Source organism: Eptesicus fuscus, chromosome 7 (assembly GCF_027574615.1).
Source record: "Eptesicus fuscus isolate TK198812 chromosome 7, DD_ASM_mEF_20220401, whole genome shotgun sequence".
Taxonomy (NCBI): Eukaryota; Metazoa; Chordata; class Mammalia; order Chiroptera; family Vespertilionidae; genus Eptesicus; species Eptesicus fuscus.
In genome coordinates, this window is record NC_072479.1 from 48480424 (window position 1) to 48499492 (window position 19069).

At 45.1% G+C, this 19069-nt stretch overlaps 1 protein-coding gene across 1 annotated transcript in view; it reads left to right on the forward strand.

Annotated features, from left to right (window-relative positions):
- The window catches only part of PPM1H (protein phosphatase, Mg2+/Mn2+ dependent 1H), a 240002-nt gene that overhangs the window by 206420 nt on the left and 14513 nt on the right, over window positions 1-19069 (forward strand). The window contains exon 9 of the mRNA XM_054718908.1: window positions 12510-12661. Within this exon, the coding sequence (XP_054574883.1) occupies window positions 12510-12661 (152 nt within the window). The remainder of the gene's footprint in view (window positions 1-12509; window positions 12662-19069) is intronic.

Below are 19069 nucleotides of genomic sequence, written 5' to 3' on the forward strand. Positions count from 1 at the left end.
GTCGGAGGCGGTAGAAGGGAGCCAGGGAGGAGTGAGTCGGGGTTACCTCCCGTGTGACTGATCGTTGAAGCGATGCCTTGCGCTGGAAGTGCCCAGAATGTTCAGCCAGGGCTCCATCTGCATGTTCTCCCCAAGGGGCGGAGCTGTGTGAGCGAAGGATCTTTCTGTTGGAGGAAACAGAAACCCACTCAAGCTAACTCAGAAAAAGGGACATGCTTATTCTGAAGCTGTTGGAAGGGGTGTTTGTGGTGTCTACAAGAAGAACGCGTGAGCAGCCAGGCTGTGTGGGGAGGTGGTCCTGGGCCCAGGGCGTCCTGGGGAGCCTCAGCAGGGGGAGGCTGTCCCCTTCGGGAGGGTGCTGCCGTTAATGGGACCAGCCAGGTTCTATGTGTCTCTGCTGCTGGTCAACCCAGTCTCTCCCTTTGCCAGTCCAGATCACCAGAGAGGAATCCCATTGGCCGCAGTGACTTTCCCGTCTGTAGCTTGCCCCTTCAGACTGTGTGTCCACTCCAGAGCCGCTGGTGGGCACCGTCACCTAGGCCTGCCCCTTTGGCAGGGCTGTGAGCAGGGATAGTTTCTTCTCTTGCTGAGGCTGGCGTCCAAAATACACCCAGCCACAGGCAGAGAGGAGGCCACCGAGAGGGTGGTCCCTGGTAAGGATCAGGCATGGAAGACACACAGATTTCCTGAGATCACCTAGGATGTCAGGTGCGGTCAGCTGGGTAGAAGTGATAATTACCACTCATCGAGAGCTTGCAAATGTCTCTTTTAGCCCTCCTAGCAATTCTGTGTGATGAGGACCCCTATTACATCAAAGCATCCTGGCCCCTCAGTTCTGTCCATATCAGGATCCATAGATTACTGCTGAAACGGTTCCTGGCCAGAGAAAAACAATAAATACTAAACTCAGGCATTTCTATGTTTTCCCCCTTGGGAGAGGCATTTACCAGACATATTAAATGGTGCCGTCACCTTTCTGCTTTCCAAAAGGGACAGAGGCAGTGTGACTCGTGTTCCATGGCGGGGAGCGTCTCAGGAAACACTAAGTAACCATTTTGCTCCTTAAAGCAAAGTGAAAACCTTCTCACCCCCCTCCCCCAGACACACACATGTGCTTTCTATATAAAGTGAGAAGAGGCTTGGTTTGGTTTGAAGGAGAACGATCTCTAATGCAGTGAAATTATAGCTATTCCAGTCATTCTGCTGCTGTGCATCCCAAGAGGAGACTGTAGCTTTAAAACGTGGGCCTGTGTGGGAGACTCCCTGAGGACTGATGGAACTTCCCAGCTGGCTGATCAGAAGCCCCAGGTCATCTGTCTTCAGTGATGCCGGTTTGCAGGGAAGTGGGTTGGTCGGTCCCACATTGGTGAGGAATGGGGAAGGCTTCAAAAGGAAACTGGCAATCCTGGAAAGATGTACATGGTCTTAGAGAAGTGTAGAGTTGAATGAAGTGTTGAGTTTTTATAATAATAATAACAGGTCACATTTGTTAACTACTTAGTCTGGACCATAAAACATACTTTATTTATATATAGATGCAGTATCTCATTTAATCCTCACAGCTCTGTGAACTACATGTGATTATTATACCCATTTTATAGAATGGGAAATTGAGACCCAGGGAAGTGAAGTAACTCCCCCAACGGTGTACAGTTATTAAGGAGCAAGATGGTACTTACACCAAGGCCTGTCCAATCCAATCAGCGCGCACAGGGGAGAGACGCCGAGCTCAAGGTTATTTCTTTGGATAGTGGCCAAGGGACCCACTGAGTGCTGGTTCGAGGGGCTCTGAAGAGAGACCTTGGTCTTGGGACCTCAGTGTCCAGTTTTTCAGAGAAATACTGCCGGCCTCAGACTTAGGTTGTAGGAGATGATGAGATGATGATGTAGAAAAAAAAGTAATGGGCAAAGGCAGTAATGTTGTTCAGTGTGTGCCAACCTAGGCCAGACAGAATTGTGCAAAATGAGATGTGGACCCTTAATTTAGCTTAATGGGTATGTTGTATAGATCCCAATATTCCTTTGCACGAGATTAAAATGGTTGTACATTTTAAATGCTTCCAGATGGAGCGGCCTTGGGCAGAGCCAGGAAAGGCGGAGGGAGATTAGAGGGAAGAGGAGGAGCCCCTTGGATTGGCTACTAGGGAGGAGTGTAGAGAAAAGAAGATGAATATAGGGGAGCCTCCCCCCCCACCCCCGCCGCCCCCATTCTTGGGACAGGAACTTCTTTCCCTGAGTGGCAGTATTAAAGTCAGGCTCTAAGAAACAGCGAGGGCCTCTGTTGGGAGCCCAGGAAGCCAAGTGAACGGATTTAAACCATCCAGTGAAGAATAGCGACTCCCTTCCTGTCTTCATCCCCCAGCCCCACCCTGCCCCGGCTTTCTGACCGTGACTTCCTAAGAGCATTCATTCCTGCGCTGAGCTTCGTCTTTGCCAAGCATGGATCTCTTTCACATTTGGGTTCTAAATTACAAACCCCGCTCAGTCTGGTGGCTGAAATGGTGGGGTGGGGGAGAGGTGATTTAGTTCTAAGAAAAGAGGCTAAAAACCCTTCTTGGAAATCAGCATTGTTCCCTTCATCATTGTAGCTCCTAATCTGACGTGATGAGTTAAATAAAAATAAATCAAAAGCATGTGGATCAAATTTACCAAAAAAAAAAAAAAAAATGCACAGGGGTTTAAAAATTAGAGGAGGGTTTCTAGCCAAACACATTTTTGGTTTTGCTGAACGCAAGGCACTGGAAAAATCTCGAGTTTGCCAAACCTGAAGAGCAGCCGCCAGGTTTACTGAGCCTTCTCAGATCTCCCGAGGTCTACGGCAGGGACTTCTGGCCAAGAACTGAATTCCGAGAGAGGCCCCGCCGACCAGCGCAGGCCTGCTGGTCCAGGGTCGGGGGCGGTTGATTCTCCCCTGGTCCCAGCACCTTGTGGTCTCCGAGTGGCAGCATGAGATGCAGCCTCCTCCCAGCCAGGTCTCCCATCCCGTTGCTCAGTGCAGCTCATCACCATTCACCTTTTTCAGACCACCCTAAAGAGTTCGAGGGGAGAAGGAAGGATTTGTGAACCAAAGGCACTGGGGCCCAGACCCTCCGCCTCGGCTTTGCAGTCCGCCCAGCCCAGCCCAGGACACAAATCATGTTGTGCAGCGCAGGCACCTTGGCCCCGGCCTGAAGCCCAAACTTCCAGATGTTCTGTGCTCTACGTCCTTTCTGGCCTGTGTCAGAGCTAGGATTCCTCTGATGTTGCTCACACTTTCCAGCCTCCACTCTAAGACGGCTGTTGCCTTTCTCCCCCTTTTGAGCTCTTGAAAGAATGAGGTCTTTTCCTGCGTGGGGGCCAGTTTGCAAAGCCACCCCCTCCTCCCTGCAGCCGTTCCTCCTCCTGCTCCTGCCAGACGGAACCACGGGGAGCTCCATTTCCTCTCGGCTTCATTTTCCCTCTCCTCCGTGTTCAAGGTTCCTGGCAGCTGTTGTTTGTAACTCCAGTTCACTCGTTTAGCCCATTCTTGGTTTCCTTCACTGAGACGCGATCTTTCCTTTTATCTGAAAGAAACAGCCTTCTCTAAAAGCAGGCAGAACGGCGACTTGGGCATCTGAGGTCCAGCCCAGCCCCGGGTCCCCGTGGCCTGCCTTCAGGCTGGGTGGAAATGCCTGCACCAACACAGTACCGGGAGGAGCAGACGAGAACATCCATGAAATTGCCTGGCACACGGCCTGCTCCGTGGTCAGTAAATACAAGTCTTCCTTCCCCGCCGGCTTCTGGAAGGCTTCACACTTAGGGGTTCCCAGGACTGACTTCCACATTAAGAGAGAATAACTATTTTGTTTGTGGCTCCCCTGTTATCTCCCATGAAAACAGGAACAATATTTAAGATCTCACGTTGACACCTTAACATTTACAGTCTTTCTGATTCTTGGTAGCTTCTCATGCCCCAAGCCAAAGTCCCACTTGGGGAAAGAGAATGTTTTACTGTATTGTGTGCTCTCTACAGTCTGGCCAAGTCAGAAGAAACATTGGTGTGTAATGACATGGGCAGTGGTGGTGCTATATTAAGTGAAGCAACATGATTGTATATACTAAGATTGTGATCATACGTAGGTACAAAAAGGTTACATGTGTATGTACACACATATGCATGTCTATGTTTATATAAATCTTGAAGGAAGTTTTCTAAAGTGGTCACAGTAATTATCTTTGGGTAGTAGAAGAGGAAAAACTTGTTTTAAAAAATTCCCTAGACCCCTCAAAAATGCCTCAGGAGGCGGTGCGATATAGTGGTTAGAAACTCAGACTGGCTGCGTGACCTTGAGACTGTTATTTTACCTAAATCTCAGCTTCCTCTTCAATAAAAAAGAGGACAGTGGGGTTGTTATACCCAAGAACCTAAGGAACAAATGACATACATAAAGTACCTAGCACAGAACCTGGCATAAAACATATGAGTTCCTAGTTTCTCTTCACATTCCATCAAAACCACATATTCCCCTGGCTCTTTACAGAGGGGTCATGGGCCCCGTGATGTGCATCGAGGAGAACACTGGGGAACTTGTCCTCAAGGAGCTAGAATTTTGGGCCAGTTGGGAGGTGACACTAGCCAAAGACTAATTAGCCATAAAGCCTGTGATTCCTGCTTCCTAAGAGACCAGGGGCATTCAGAGAAGGGAGAGAGAACCATGTAATCGGAAGAAGGACAAGAAAAAGAAAGCAGGAGTGAGTCTGGTGTGAATAAAATTTGCCTTACAGGGTCACAGAGCTAGGAAGATGAGCTTGAAGGGCAATGGCCTGTATAGAATAAGCCTAATCGTTGTGGAGGGCCTTGACCTGGACCCACAGCAGGAGAGGTGGTTTTCAGCCAGCGGAGTAGACAATAAAGGCGGTGATGTGAGTCAGCCTGGAACAGCAGGTGGGTGGGGAGTGGATGGTGGAGAGAGGGACGCAGGGAGCTGGTGTAGGACTGAAACTCCTGGCAGTGAAGGGCTGAGCTGAGGCAGGGACTGAAACCTAAGAGACATTTCAAACCAACTAAACAATGTGACAAGAACTGATGGTCTATTTCAGTGGTTGGCAAACTCATTAGTCAACAGAGCCAAATATCAACAGTACAATGACTGAAATTTCTTTTGAGAGCCACATTTTTTAAACTTAAACTATAAAGGTAGGTACATTGTTATTAACGTAATTAGGGTACTCAATTCTTAAATTGGAGAGCCACACTCAAGGGGCCAAAGAGACGCATGTGGCTCTCGAGCCATAGTTTGCCGACCACTGGTTGATTTGATTTAAAGGTGAAGCAGAGTGAAGTTTAAAAATAATAATAACTGTAAACTTTGCCACACTGTCTTGGACACACCATGGTTACTCTCCGTCCTGCTGGTTGGAAGTAGCACCCAGAAGAGTAAAGAGAGAGATCATTTCCTTTTCTATACGTCAGGTGACCATATAACGTAGCCTCTCAACCAGGGCATTTTTGAGAGTCAAATGGGGCACTATCTATAATAATACTGAGGGGGAAAAAAACACAGGCCAAAACTATCTCAGGCACACGGCGACGTGTGGTCTCTGTGTGCGCCTCGCTGTCTCCTGAGTGTTGACTCAGTCAGTGCATCTACACGGCACTCATGCACTTCCACTCGCAGGCTGGGTCTCCTCTGGCCCTCATCTCCGTCAACAGGCATGCTAGTGAGCACAGACTTACTCCCCAAATGATTAATGAGCCAGATTCAAGCCCATCTGTTCACTGATTACTCAGTGAGCCTTGGATTCAGTGGTGAACTAGCCATTGGAAGCCCAGAGAAAGGGGCAGGTCGTGGGAGTACCCCACCATGGAAGCGGGGAGTTCCTCCCTGGAGCTTATTCACCTCTGAGTTGTCAAGTACCGGACCTGGGGAGCCTGTGCCATAGCAGCCAGCCAGGCACTGGGTACAACTTCAGGCTGCTCTTCACACTGCTTAATATTTTAGCTGTTTAGAAACTTTCTGAGCTACTAGATTGTACCTCCCCTCCAAAGTCAAATGTTTATTTTGTCTGTAGATTGCAGAAGAAGAAAGAAACCCTCAAGAATACCTGCGGTATATTTAAAGTATACAGTTATGCCCACAGCCAAAACAACCAGCTCCTTTTGGGTAGCATGAGCAGCCAACATATCTGTAACACTTACATGTCCCTTGATCCAATGTCAGTCAGATGCTTTGAGGACAGTCACATCAAGGTCTAACCCATCCTATGATGAAAGACTAGAAGAATGTTAGACCCATGAGCATCCCCAGTGGCGGCCCAGTCCTAACCTTTTCATTTCACACAGGGAGACACTGAAGATTTGAGAAGTCGTGCCTCATTCCTTGCTACTTCCCAGCAGAAATCCAGCACTTTGGCCAAACTAAACTACAGAAAGCCGCCCAGCTCCTCAGCCCTCTCTTACATCCCCAGCCTCTGGCCCCTGCATGTTCTAATGTGTAAGGTGTATGATGTCCAACTCTGGCTCCCTGACACTCTCCATCTGATGAATCGTTTCTTCACTCAGTGTTCCTAGCAGAGGTCAACAGACTGAAGTGGAAATGAACAAAGTGGTTTTGCTAACTACTAAGGAGTAGAGGTGGGCCTCAAACCCAAGTCTTTTGCCATCAAATTCAGTGTGTGCTTCACGACATTGTATAGTGGAGACAGAATCACAATAGGGAATTTGGATGCAATCTCGGTGTGAGAATGCCGATGCTGAAATATTCTACTTGGTGTGTAGAATCACAAGGAGATACGCTAGAGTTCTATTTTCTTCTGGTACAAGTGTCACGTGCAAAGTTCTATAGGTTGGCTTTTTGGGTTGGGTGGCCACATGGGATATAGGGGACAAGACTTTGTTCTCTCCTTATTTTCTACTACCTGTTGGCAGCTTTTACCTTGGGAACGACCTGACTCTTCTCCAAGAACACTACTGAGAGTCCCTGTCACTGTTATTTTCTCTTTTTTAAATATATTTTTATTGATTTCAGAGAGGAAGGGAGAGATGGATAGAAACATCAATGATGAGAGAGAATCATTGATCGACTGCCTCCTGCACGCCCCACACTGGGGATCGAGCTCACAACCGGGGCATGTGCCCTGACTGAGAATCGAACCACAACCTCCTGGTTCATAGGTCGACGCTTAGCCACTGAGCCATGCTGGCCGGGCCCAGTGACTGTTATTTTACATGAGACTTTTGGAACTGGATCCCAGGTCCGCGGAGCCCACTCTTACTCATCTCTTTCCATCAACTAGGTGACTTTCAGGTGTATCACCCGGAGATCAGTGCCTTGAAAAGGAACAGGTAGTGCATGAGAATTTGTAGTGACCTTCCACATTATCTCATTTGATCTTTATAACAGCTTTGTGAGCGAGGCAGACACAGGTATACAATATTTATTTTTCATGATTTTTTTCCAAGTTTTTAACAATGATTTCAGAGATGAGAAACTTGATAGCTAAAGAAAATAAACGGCTTGTCTCAAGTCCCAAAGCTGGTGAGAAGCAGAGACCTGAAGTGAGGGCTCCTGATAACGAAGGGGGGGCTCTTGCTCCTCCAGAAAGCCAGGCCTGCGCTGCAGGAGCTCGTCGCCCTACACCGAGGACTTAAAAGGGAAGAAAGGTTTGGAGAATCTGCTGAGCTGTTCAAGATGTAAAGGCCGTGAGAGCATCCTGGAGAGGCAGCCGAGATTGGGCAAATGGAAGAATTGATGGATTCTTTTTAAAAGTCGTTTTAAGAAGCCCGTATGAGCTCTCTTAACATGACATTGAAATTTCATCAGTAATAGAGCAAAGATGCCAGCATGTTTTAGACAAGCGCTGAAGCAGCAGCCTGCGGCCGGACACTGCCAAGTGTAGGTGCTGTATGAAAAGTTGCTTGTCATAAGCTCCTCCGTAAAATAGGTGGTCGGTGAAGACATTAGGGACATCTCTAAGTGCTGAAGGCCCTCGAGAGCTTTCAGCAGTGGCTCATTATGTCCCGCCACCGCGACTCATCCCTGCTCCCTCCCTAACACTTTGTTGTTTGTTAGCAGCTCTCTGTTAAATATCAGTGCTTTACTTGATGACTGCTGGAGCTAACAAGCTAAGTCTGTTGGGTCACCATGAGCTTAGGGGGCTTTTGAATGGATTTCGTATGTCGAATTTTTCTCATTCCTCTCTTCGCCCCCTATTTATTCTTTGTCTCAGCAAATATGTCCTGAAGATCTATTTTGATTTATACTGTGAAAAATACTGCTAGGCCCACGGGGAGGGGGGGGGGAGTAGCAAAATCTGTATCTCTGGCCCCCAGAGGCTGAATTGGGGGAGGGGGGAGATAAGATGATCAACTCACAGGGTGTTCATTGTAAGCAGGACAAGGGGAAGTGTCCAACAGGGAAAATGCTCCCCTTGGTTACTGATTGAATGGTTACCAAGTGCCAGGCTCTCTGCTCTGTTGTGGAGACAGAAACAAACGGGACAACTGAGAACTTGCCCCTAGGAGCTTATAGCCTAGGACAGTTTTCGAGGTGTGGTTCCCCCACTACCTGCATCGGAATTACCTGGTCTTTATTTAAATAGGCTGATGCCTGGGCTCAGAGCTTTAAAAATCAGAATTTTTAAAGGTGGACCCTGGAATCTTCATTTGTTTAATTAGCACCAAGGGGCTCTTAATCACATTAAATTTTGAGAATAACTGACCTTGCAGAGGAGACAGACAAGTGAACCCAGACGGGTAGCAATAGGTAAAGACTGTGCTGGTGGGTGGGAAAGGATTGTGACTGCAGAGGCCCAGGACGGAGATGCTGCGCTTTGGTCTTCCTCGGCGGGGTGGGGTGGAGGTGGGGGGGTTAGACACATTCTTAATCCAGAGGAGTGGTGGGTCCTGGAAAAGGAGAGGCACAAGAAGGAACCTGTGGGAAAATCCGCTCACTTGGTCAGATCTCTGTTCAAATAGTGCCTTCCTAGAGAGGCCCCCCAAAATCACATCTTCCAAAATGACTCTCCTCCCCCTGCCTGATTCTTCTTCAGAGCACCTATCACCTGACAGTGGTGTCTGTCTATCTCACCTCCTAGGTTGGAAGTCATGCGAGGCTGTCACTTTGTTCACAGCTCTATCTCCAGTGTCTGGAAAAGTCGTTGGCACATGGTGGCTGCTCAATAAACAACACGTAACGAAGGCCCCAGGAAGGCAGATGGAGCCACACAGGCCTCCTCTCTCAGCTGCTCAAATGAAATTGCTCTGAGAAACTGCAAGAATCTCAAGGATTCCTGTGGCCTTTCTCTCCCTTTCTTGGCAGATGGTGAGGCAGGAAGGAGCCGCTGGGAGCCCTGACGTGTTCTCCAGCTCCCCTTCAGACAAGCATTTGTGCAGCACACCTCTCCCTCCCGGGGCCTCAGAGCCTCTCTTCCTGTATCTGAGTCCCGGGGAGCCTCAAAGCCTATTAGCTTGATGTGAGGCTTCCCGGAACATTAAGAAGCTATTTAAGGGATGGAACAGGGAACTTTGGGGAGATGAGTGTGGTCTGACCGAGGAGGGCCAACTGCAGCTTCAGAGAGGGAAGGTCAGGACTCCAGAGCCCGCTGGAATCCTTTGAAGCCCTTGCCGCTGAGGAGGTCGAGCATCCAGTGGGATGTCTTGCATGGAAGTCCAATTTTTCTGAAAGCTTTCTCACAAAATGTTCTGCTTCACAGGTTAATGTATAAGACATGAGTTGTAAGTGGAAAGTTGGCAAAGTCCTTTGGAAATTGTCTAAAGGGCAGGAAACAAAGGGTAGCAGTAAAAAGAAACCTAAAAGGATGTTAATTAGGGAAGTGCCTCAGGGAATACGGTTGAGACCAGCTTTTTATTATTTACATAAAAATTAGTTGGAGAATGGTATTGAAAGGGATTTTCATGTTGGCTAATGAAACTGCATTAGAGAGCTGTGTGTGGAAATGTGAATAGTGGAATTAGGGGAGGATTCAATTTATTGAGAGAATGGAAAAGGAGTGTTTTCTAACATATTTCTATTTATCAACCCACATCCATTCTGTTCACCAGATTTCCAGTTGAGTAGTGGGCAGGAGAGCTTCAGCTTGAATAACTCAGATCTCCACATTTTGGGGGCCAGCAGAAAGTACTTGAAGAGATTTTGGCATCCTACACATAGGGCGGGTCCTGAAATTGAATGGAATTATATTCAGACCTAGAAACCTCTCTTTTAGAAGGACCTGGAAGGAAGGCAGATAGAATCTGCTATTTAGCTATAAGCATAAGATTGGGCTACCTAACCTCCATATATCTACCCATTTCCCTTTAGTTAACATTTTCTATCCTTTGGAGCTCGAATTATCACAGAAATTCGTTGTAGAAATTCCCCAGTAGGAAGCTAGCAGTCTCTCCTAAAGTTATTGCATACACAGTGAGCCAGGACTTGAAGTTGGGAGCCCAGGCGTGACCTCTGCTATCTTCTCTTGAGCCTACCCCGGGGGATAACTATGTAGGCTACTAAGCCCTTGATTTCCCTACAGCCTGGTACTCAACGTGCGGTCCTTGGACCTGCAGGCTCGGAGCATGAGGGAACAAATTAGAAATACAGCCTCTCAACTCACCCCAGAACGGAGTTAGAATCTGCATTTTAGCAAGATCCCCAGCTGATTTCTATGCATATGAGAAGCACTGCTCTAAGGCACCCGGGAACCGCAGAAAGCAACGCTAAGGGGATTTAGCTGCTTCTGTGGAGTGAAAATTGGACCACATGAATTCTGTGGCCTAAGGATAGAATTCTGGCATTTGAGACTTTCTGGTCTTTAAACTTAAGATCCTCCCTCTCATTTTCTTTAATTTGGCCTCATAAGGCACCGTGCCTTCTCCGGAATGTAAATAAACATCCTTAAGTGAACATGCCTTTTGAGAAGGTGTTAAAAGGGGTACTATATACCCCTGAGTGCTCTTCCCCTGAGTGTGGTCTGCACACTGGGCCATTAGCTAATTGCTACCATCTCCGTCACAGGCCCAGCAGCCTGGATCCTGGAGGCTGCTTTTCAATTCTGCTCACTTTCCCAGGGCTCCGTGGGTAGGTGGTGCCCTTTGTTTTCTGCTGCTGGGTGTAGGCTGCTAGCCCACAGGACCAGTCCCGTGGCAGGGTGTCACTGGCCTGGGAAACCTTTTCTAAAACATAAGCTTGGCTTTCAAAGACATGGATTTGAGCAGTTTGTAGACCTCTTAGAATTTGTATTCTCTCTAGACCTGAGATGATGTAATGATTGTGATGGGGCCTCGGAGCAGCTGCTCACACTGCCTCCTCCGCCCTCTCCCCTCCCCTCACCCACAGCTTTCACTCAGGCTTGTTTTTAGAAAATAGAATAGAGCAATGAGGGGGTTGAAGGAGCTGGGAGATGGGTGAAATTGACCTGCCTTTGTCCTCAGTTTATGAGGTGGTGTAGGCAGTTGCTGGTTCTGCCAAATTAGGAGGGAACAACAATTAAATCCCCAACTCTTCCTCCCCCCCACCCAGCCAAAGCAGGGTGAATATAGAGTTGTGGCCTAACCTAAATAAGGCTTGATTTTTATTCTTATTGGTTTTGCCAAGATTACGCTGTTCTTTTCAGAGATTTTAGATGGATGTTGCAATACCCAAGTCATTCCAGGTACTAGCGATGAGTAAAGGCTTAAAATTTGCCAAGACACGCTTAGGAGATTCAGACTTAGCATGTGAGCATGCGTCTGTTGTAAATTAGGCTAGATTGAGGCTCCTCAAACCTCAGTGTAGCCTCAGAGCTCCATGCCTACATGAGATGAGTCCCCTGGGCAACGAACAGGTAAGCCAAAAGGTGATCAATAAGTGCATTGCATGAAGTGTGCTTCCTTTGTCCCAGGCCAATACATACAGAGCAGCTACTAAGAACTCTAGACTGGCCTTATCCCACCCCCACACTGAGAACTCAGAAGCAGGGAAATCTGCTCTTCATCTTTGCACTTAGAGCACCTGGCCCAGAGCAGGCCCTTAATGTTTGTGGAATGGACATGCAAAGAAAAGAAGGAAGCAAGCCTCTGGCTAGCGTAGTATCTATTGTAAGTCAGTGTTCCAGCAACATCTCAGGCATTACATTTTCAGTTCATTGATTTCAGAGAGGAAGGGGTAGAGAGGAAGAGATAGAGACATCAATGATGAGAGAAAATCATTGATCAGCTGCCTCCTGCACACTCCCTACTGGGGATCGAGCATGCAACCTGGGCAGACCAACTGGGAATCAAACCATGACCTCCTGGTTCATAGGTGAATGCTCAACCACTGAGCCACACCTGCCAGGCAGTTTATTTCTTCTTTGTCAAACTATTAAGCCACCCGTTAGGCCCCATATATCTGTACAAGTCTCCAAAGGAAGCTACCTTGCCCACAAAGCTTGCTGCACAATGAGTACCTCACACTGCATACCTGCAAACCACTGAGATGGGCAGGAAAAGGGACTGGAGATCAGAAGTCAGTTCGTTAGGGGGAATGATGTGCTTACAACCTCTTAAGCCAAAGTGTTCCCGTTGGTTTCAGGTAAGAGTCTACGATCTCTCCAAATATGAGCATGGAGCAGATGATGTGCTGATCCTAGCCACGGATGGACTGTGGGATGTTTTATCAAATGAAGAAGTGGCAGAAGCAATCACTCAGTTTCTTCCTAACTGTGACCCTGATGACCCTCACAGGTTTGTGCATCTCTATGATTATAGGGTTATTTCTTAAGCAGTATTTTATAATGTAACTGAAATTAATAATAATCATGCATTTTCAACATTTATGATTTATAGATGAGCTAATAGGGATGGTTTAGTAACCAAACTGCAGAAGGGACTATACTTCCTATTAGAGGTACATTCACAGCCAAATGAATATCCTAACTAGAACCCAGGTACAAATGGTAAAGAATTTGATTTGTAAGATATTTCAATATCTTAGTTCATATCCTCCAAAGTATATTTTCATCCACTGGGGAACTATTTCTTTCAAGAAACACTGAGAAAGGAGAAAATTAAAGTAGATATTCTCTTATGGCATGATGGCAGTGTAGCTACCCTAAACAACCCTAGGTGACTCTGAGATATGAACAGAAATCTCCTCTGGAGAAACAGTTTTCACTTAGAACACAAGGACACAAGTCTCCATGAGTAAAGCCAGCAGAAGCAACAGACAGCAGAGTTGGGCCTGTAAATACTTCATTATTGGAAATATCAATCAAAAATATAAATATTTTTACATGTTTCAGAAAGATTTTTAAAAGCATTCAAAATATGAACAAGAATAAAAGACTATAAAATATCTGCAGAGATTTTAAAAATAAAGGAAGTGAAACTCCTGGAGATGAAAAATATAAAAATAGGAACTAAAATCACTGGATTAAAGAGATTAGAGACAGTTGAAGAGAATACTAGTGAACTGGGAAATAGACCTAAATAATCCAGAATATGGCTCAAAGAGACAAAGAGAAGGAAAAATGTGAAATGAGCTTAAGAAACTAGGAGGATAACCTAAGATACTGTCATTAGAATTCCAAAAGGAAATTCTCTAGCAGATGGGAAGAAAAAAAAATGTTCTAGAATTGTTAAGTAATACTAACCTTAAGATCTAGAAAGACCAACAAAGGAGAAGAAAGGAAAATCCTACCTAATAATAGACAAATATGCAAATTGACCGCACCTTTGCTACACCCAAGCCACGCCCACCAGCCGAGCCACGCCCATCAACCAATCAGGATGAGTATGCAAATTATCCCAACAAAGATGGTGGCTAATTTGCATATCAAGACAGCATAGAAAGAAGCCAAGAGCTGCAGAAGGGAGCAAAGCTGCGGAGAAGCAAGCAAGCCAGGGGGAGGAGAAGGGAGGAGTGGAGGCGGGGCCGGGGGAGAAGGAAAAAAAGCAGGCGGGCTGGCGGAGAAGGCGGGGCAGGGGAGAAGGGAGGAGATCAGGCAGGGTGGTGTAGAGTGCAGCAGGAAACCCTATTGCAGGATTTTTCCTGCAATGGGAACGCTAGTAAAATTATAATGGGCATTCTATAATGAAACTGAAAAACTTTAAACAAACAAAAAGATACTAAAAGTAGCTAGAAAGATAAAACAGATACATAGGAATAGCATTTAAACTGACAGCTGAGTTTTCAAAAACAATAGGAACCAAAAGATAGTGAAATTATATCTTCAGTTGGATAGGAAAATAGCTCAATTTTTAGAATTTTCATGTGTAGTAAAAATATCAACAAAGGATGCAATAAAGACATTTGGGGGCAAAAAAAAAAATTTACTGCCAACCAACCTCCTCTGAAGAAAATTCTGAAGGATGTATTCAGATAAGAAGAGGAAATGATCCCAGACGGAAGGTCTGAGAAGATGGATTACTAAGATATTAGTAAATATGTAGGTATACTTAAACATACATTGACTATATAAAATAGTAATAAGAATGTGATGTGTGGTATTAAAAATGAGAGGATGAATTAAAATTCTGAATAAAAATAACATATGGGAGGTAAGGGGATAGTAATCAGTAAAATATGCTGAGGTTCTATTTGAGAAGAGGTCGAAAGGTTTAACTTTAGACTCTAAGTAAATGTGTTTAAATAAGCAATTTTCATCATATGTGCCACAAGAATTTTTAAAACAGTCAATACCTGGCTGTTTAGTCAGGGGCATTGACCTCTTTTCCCTTAGATTGTCAAATACAGCAATGAAAATAGCCAACAAAACAATAGCCATCCAGTGTGAATGAATCAAAATTATGCCTCTTTTTTTTTGGTCAGACTGATGAAAAATAAAATATATTTTTTGATGTGCTGCAGAATTTTAGCAATTAGTTCATGTGTGCCACAAGATGAAAAAGGTTGAAAACTGCTGGTTAAATAGCTAAGAAAACTACTAAGGGAAATAGAAAGTATAACTTTCAAACAAGAGAGAGATAATCTACATGGAATTAAAAACCATACTTCTAAAAGTTTTTACTTTTAAGTAAAGAAAACAAAAAATAATAAAAATTAGAAATTACTTGGGCATGAACAATAAGAAGAATGCTACATATTGAAACTTTAAAGGCTGAATTTTGAGCCTTTTCTAATTTAATGAGCTATACACATAGAGGAAGACTCCACTCACCCCTGACCTGCCAGAAGTGACTATATCCCCTCCATGTTATTGGGTAAATTTTTACAGAGCTGTGCCCTGTATCACAAGGAACCTCTACCCCTAAGTTTTAGATTCTTGACCACAGAAAAGGAAAAAGAGACCCTTAAGCATAGAGAACGATATTTCTCAGAATCAGACCTTGAGGCTGACTTGTATTACTGGGCTAGTTCTGCCCATATTATCAACGTAAACATGTAGAAAAGGATTCTTGTAACTTAAGGTTCTAAGGAGTGGAGCTATGTAATTGTGGATTGTGTTCTTTTCCCGTGTGCAGGCTGTCAGTAAGCAGCTGTCCTAATTTAAAAGTTTAGGCCTGTGGTCCTTATTTCAACAACAGCATTTTATTTAGGAAGTGAAAACAGCACAATAAACCCAGGAGAAGTAATGAAAGGAAAAATTAAATATAACAAAATAGAGAACAAATATACAATGAAAATAAATGACAAAGCCAAAATTTGAAACAGCTAATATATTAGGGAAATACAAATCAAAACCACAATGGGATACCACCTCACACTCATTCGGATGGCTATTTTAAAAACACACAGACACAAAGTAAGTGTTGGTGAGGATGTGGAAAAATTGGAACCCTTTCGCATTGCTGCTGAGAATGTAAAATAGTACAGCTGTGGGAAATTATATGGTACTTCATTAAAAAATTAAACATAATTACCGTATGACCCAGCAATTCTACCTCTGGATATATACCCAAATGAAGTGAAAGAGGAACTCAAAGAGATATTTATACACCCATGTTCATAGTAGCATTTTCCACAGAAACAAAAAGGTAGAAGCAGCCTAAGTATCCATAGACAAATGAATGAATAAAAATTATATAGTATATGCATGCAATGGAATATTAACCTTAAAAAGAAAAGAAATTCTCACACATACTATACAAATGATGAACCTTAAAGACATGGTAAGTCACAGAAGGACAACTATTGTATAATTCCATTTATATGAGGTGCCTAGAGTAGTCAAATTCATAAAGACAGAAAGTGAAATGGTGGTTGACAAGGGTTGGGTGTGGGGTTAGAGATGGGAAGTTGTTTAATGGATACAGTTTCCATTTTGGAAGATGAAAAATTTCTGGAGATGGATGGGGTGATGGCTGCACAACAATGTGAATGCAGTTAATGCCACAAAACTGTACACTAAAAGATGGTTAAAGTGGTAAATTTTATGTTTTGTATATTTTACCACCCAAAAAACACACAAAGAAGCAAATTTTAAAAAGTAGATAAAATTTCCCCATAAGGCTAATCAAGAATAAAGGGGTGGGGGCACTGACAAATAAACAGTATTAGGAATTAAAAAATAATAATAATCCAGATGCAGTAGCAATCTATATATATAAAAGCGTAATATGCAAATTGACCACTGGCGGAATGACCGGTTGACTATGACGCGCACTGACCACCAGGGGGCAGATGCTCAACGCAGGAACTGCCCCCAGCCCGCAGGCCCCGATCACCTGATCAGGGCCTGCTAGGCAACCTCTCAGTCTCTCCCCCCAGCGGCAAGCTCAGATTGCCCAATGGGGAACCGGGAGCCAGGGGTGGGTGGCGGTGGGGGTGAGTGGTGATGGACATGGGCGGTGGGGCCAGCTGCTGGGAAAGATCAGCCCTGATTGCAGGCCAGGCCTAGGGACCCTATCCGTGCACGAATTTCGTGCACTGGGCCTCTAGTTAAATATAAGAGGATATTATGAATATACTAGAGGCCCGGTACATGAAAATTCATGCACTGGAGGGGGTCCCTCAGCCTGGCCTGCCCCCCTCTCACAGTCCGGGAACCCTCACGGGTGGGAGGCGACCCGGCGATCAGGGGAAGGCGATGCCCCCATCACACCTCTGATGGTGCCACTGCCAGCAGCGCAAGCCTCAGCCAGCCCTGGTTACCTGAGCCTTGGGTGGCCCTAGGTGGCTGGGCAGCTGCCATCCAAGGCTTGCCTGTGCCTCGGGCCGGCCCTGGGTGGCTGAGGGGCTGAGGGTGGGTCTGGCCACACTGCACGCCTGCCACCCCCAACCTCCGGCAGGACTGAAAGGACTGGGGGACTCCGACGGGGCTGAGGGGACTGGGTGCCACCATCTTGTGGCTATGGGCGCTGCCATCTTTGTGACAGTCAATTTGCATATTCCCTGTTTATTAGATAGGATACCTATTCATTAATGGGAACATTGTAAAAATATTAATTTTCCCTAAATTGATCTAGCATCAGTACAGTTTATAACCAAAATTCCAATGGAGTTTTCATGGAACTTCATAAGTTTATTTTAGACATACGTGGAAAAAAATGCCAAGAATGTTTGTGACATTTCTGTTAGAGTTATATCCTTCTAGATATTAACACAAAATCAGAACAATTAACCCTTTGCACTTGCTTGCTTTTTTCTCGATTCTTTTATTCTAATGCTAACCGTGTCGAGTCACACTTGACATCTGAGTGCAAAAGGTTAAGACAGTGTAGAAAAAATATAAAATTTTATCCTTCTCTCACATCATACACTAAAATCAAGTCCAGGCAAATTAAAACTTACATGTGAAAGGCAAAAATAAGTACAACTTTTAGAAAATAGCATATAGGACACTTGATAATCTCAGAATAAGGAAGGGTTTCTTAGGACACAGAAAGTACAAACAATTAAAGACTGATTCCCTTGACTAGATTAAACTTACCAAGTTTGGTTCTTCAAAAGACAACATCCTATATAATAAAACCCTAATGTGCAAATCGACTGAACAGCGGAATGACTGGTTGCTATGACACTCACTCACCACCAGGGGGCAGATGCTCAACGCAGGAGCTGCCCCCTGGTGGTCAGTGCGCCCCCACAGGAGGGTGTAGCTCAGCCAGAAGCCGGGCTCATGACTGGCACACAGCAGAGGTGGTGGAAGCCTCTCCTGCCTCCACAGCAGTGCTAAGGAGAGCTAGCTGAGCAGTAAGGAGCAGCGAGAAAGAGGGCAGTAAGGAGTGAGGAGTCCTGGACTATGAGAGCCCCGGACTGTAAGAGGGATGTCTGACTGCCAGCTCGGGCCTATGCCAGCAGGTGGACATCCCCCAAGGGGTCCCAGACTGCAAGAAGGTGCAGGCCGGGCTGAGGGACGCCCCCTCCCCAGGTCATGAATTTCGTGCACTGGGCCTCTAGTAAAGAGAATAAAATGACAAGCCATGAACTGGGAGAAGATTTTTGCAACTTGTATAATTGAAGAGGGATTAATATCCATAAAATATAATGAATTCTCCTAGATCCGTGGTTGGCAAACTGCGGCTCGCGAGCCACATGTGGCTCTTTGGCCCTTTGAGTGTGGCTCTTCCACAAAATAGCACGGCCTGGGCGAGTCTATTTTGAAGAAGTGGCATTAGAAGTTTAAGTTTAAAAAATTTGGCTCTCAAAAGAAATTTCAATCATTGTACTGTTGATATTTGGCTCTGTTGACTATTGAGTTTGCCGACCACTGTCCTAGATCAAAAAAGAAATTTTTTTAAAAATCCAATAAAAAAATGAGCAAGCACCAGTCATCACACAGAAAATTAATGGCCAATAAATATATGAAACAAAAATCTTAAATTGAATAGTATAAATTAAAAATGTGGAAGGACTGCAGATGGCTTTGCAAATTTATAGGAAGATTCTGAAGACATATTGACATATCTGGTAAAGCAGAGCCTACACATACCCTGTACTACACCTAGGTCTGTACCCAAGAGTAGTGGATCTGAAAGTGGGGTATTTGGGCCACATGGCATCAGCATTATCTGAAAACTTGTTAGAAATGCAAATTCTCAGGCCCCTCCTCAAATCTACTAAATAAAACTCCAATGGTAGGACCAGGACTTGTGTTTTTCCAAACCATCCTGGTGATTCTGGTGCTGCTAAAATTTGAGTCATGTAAAAAGACATCCACAGAATTGTTTCTGTTATAAAAATAAATTATT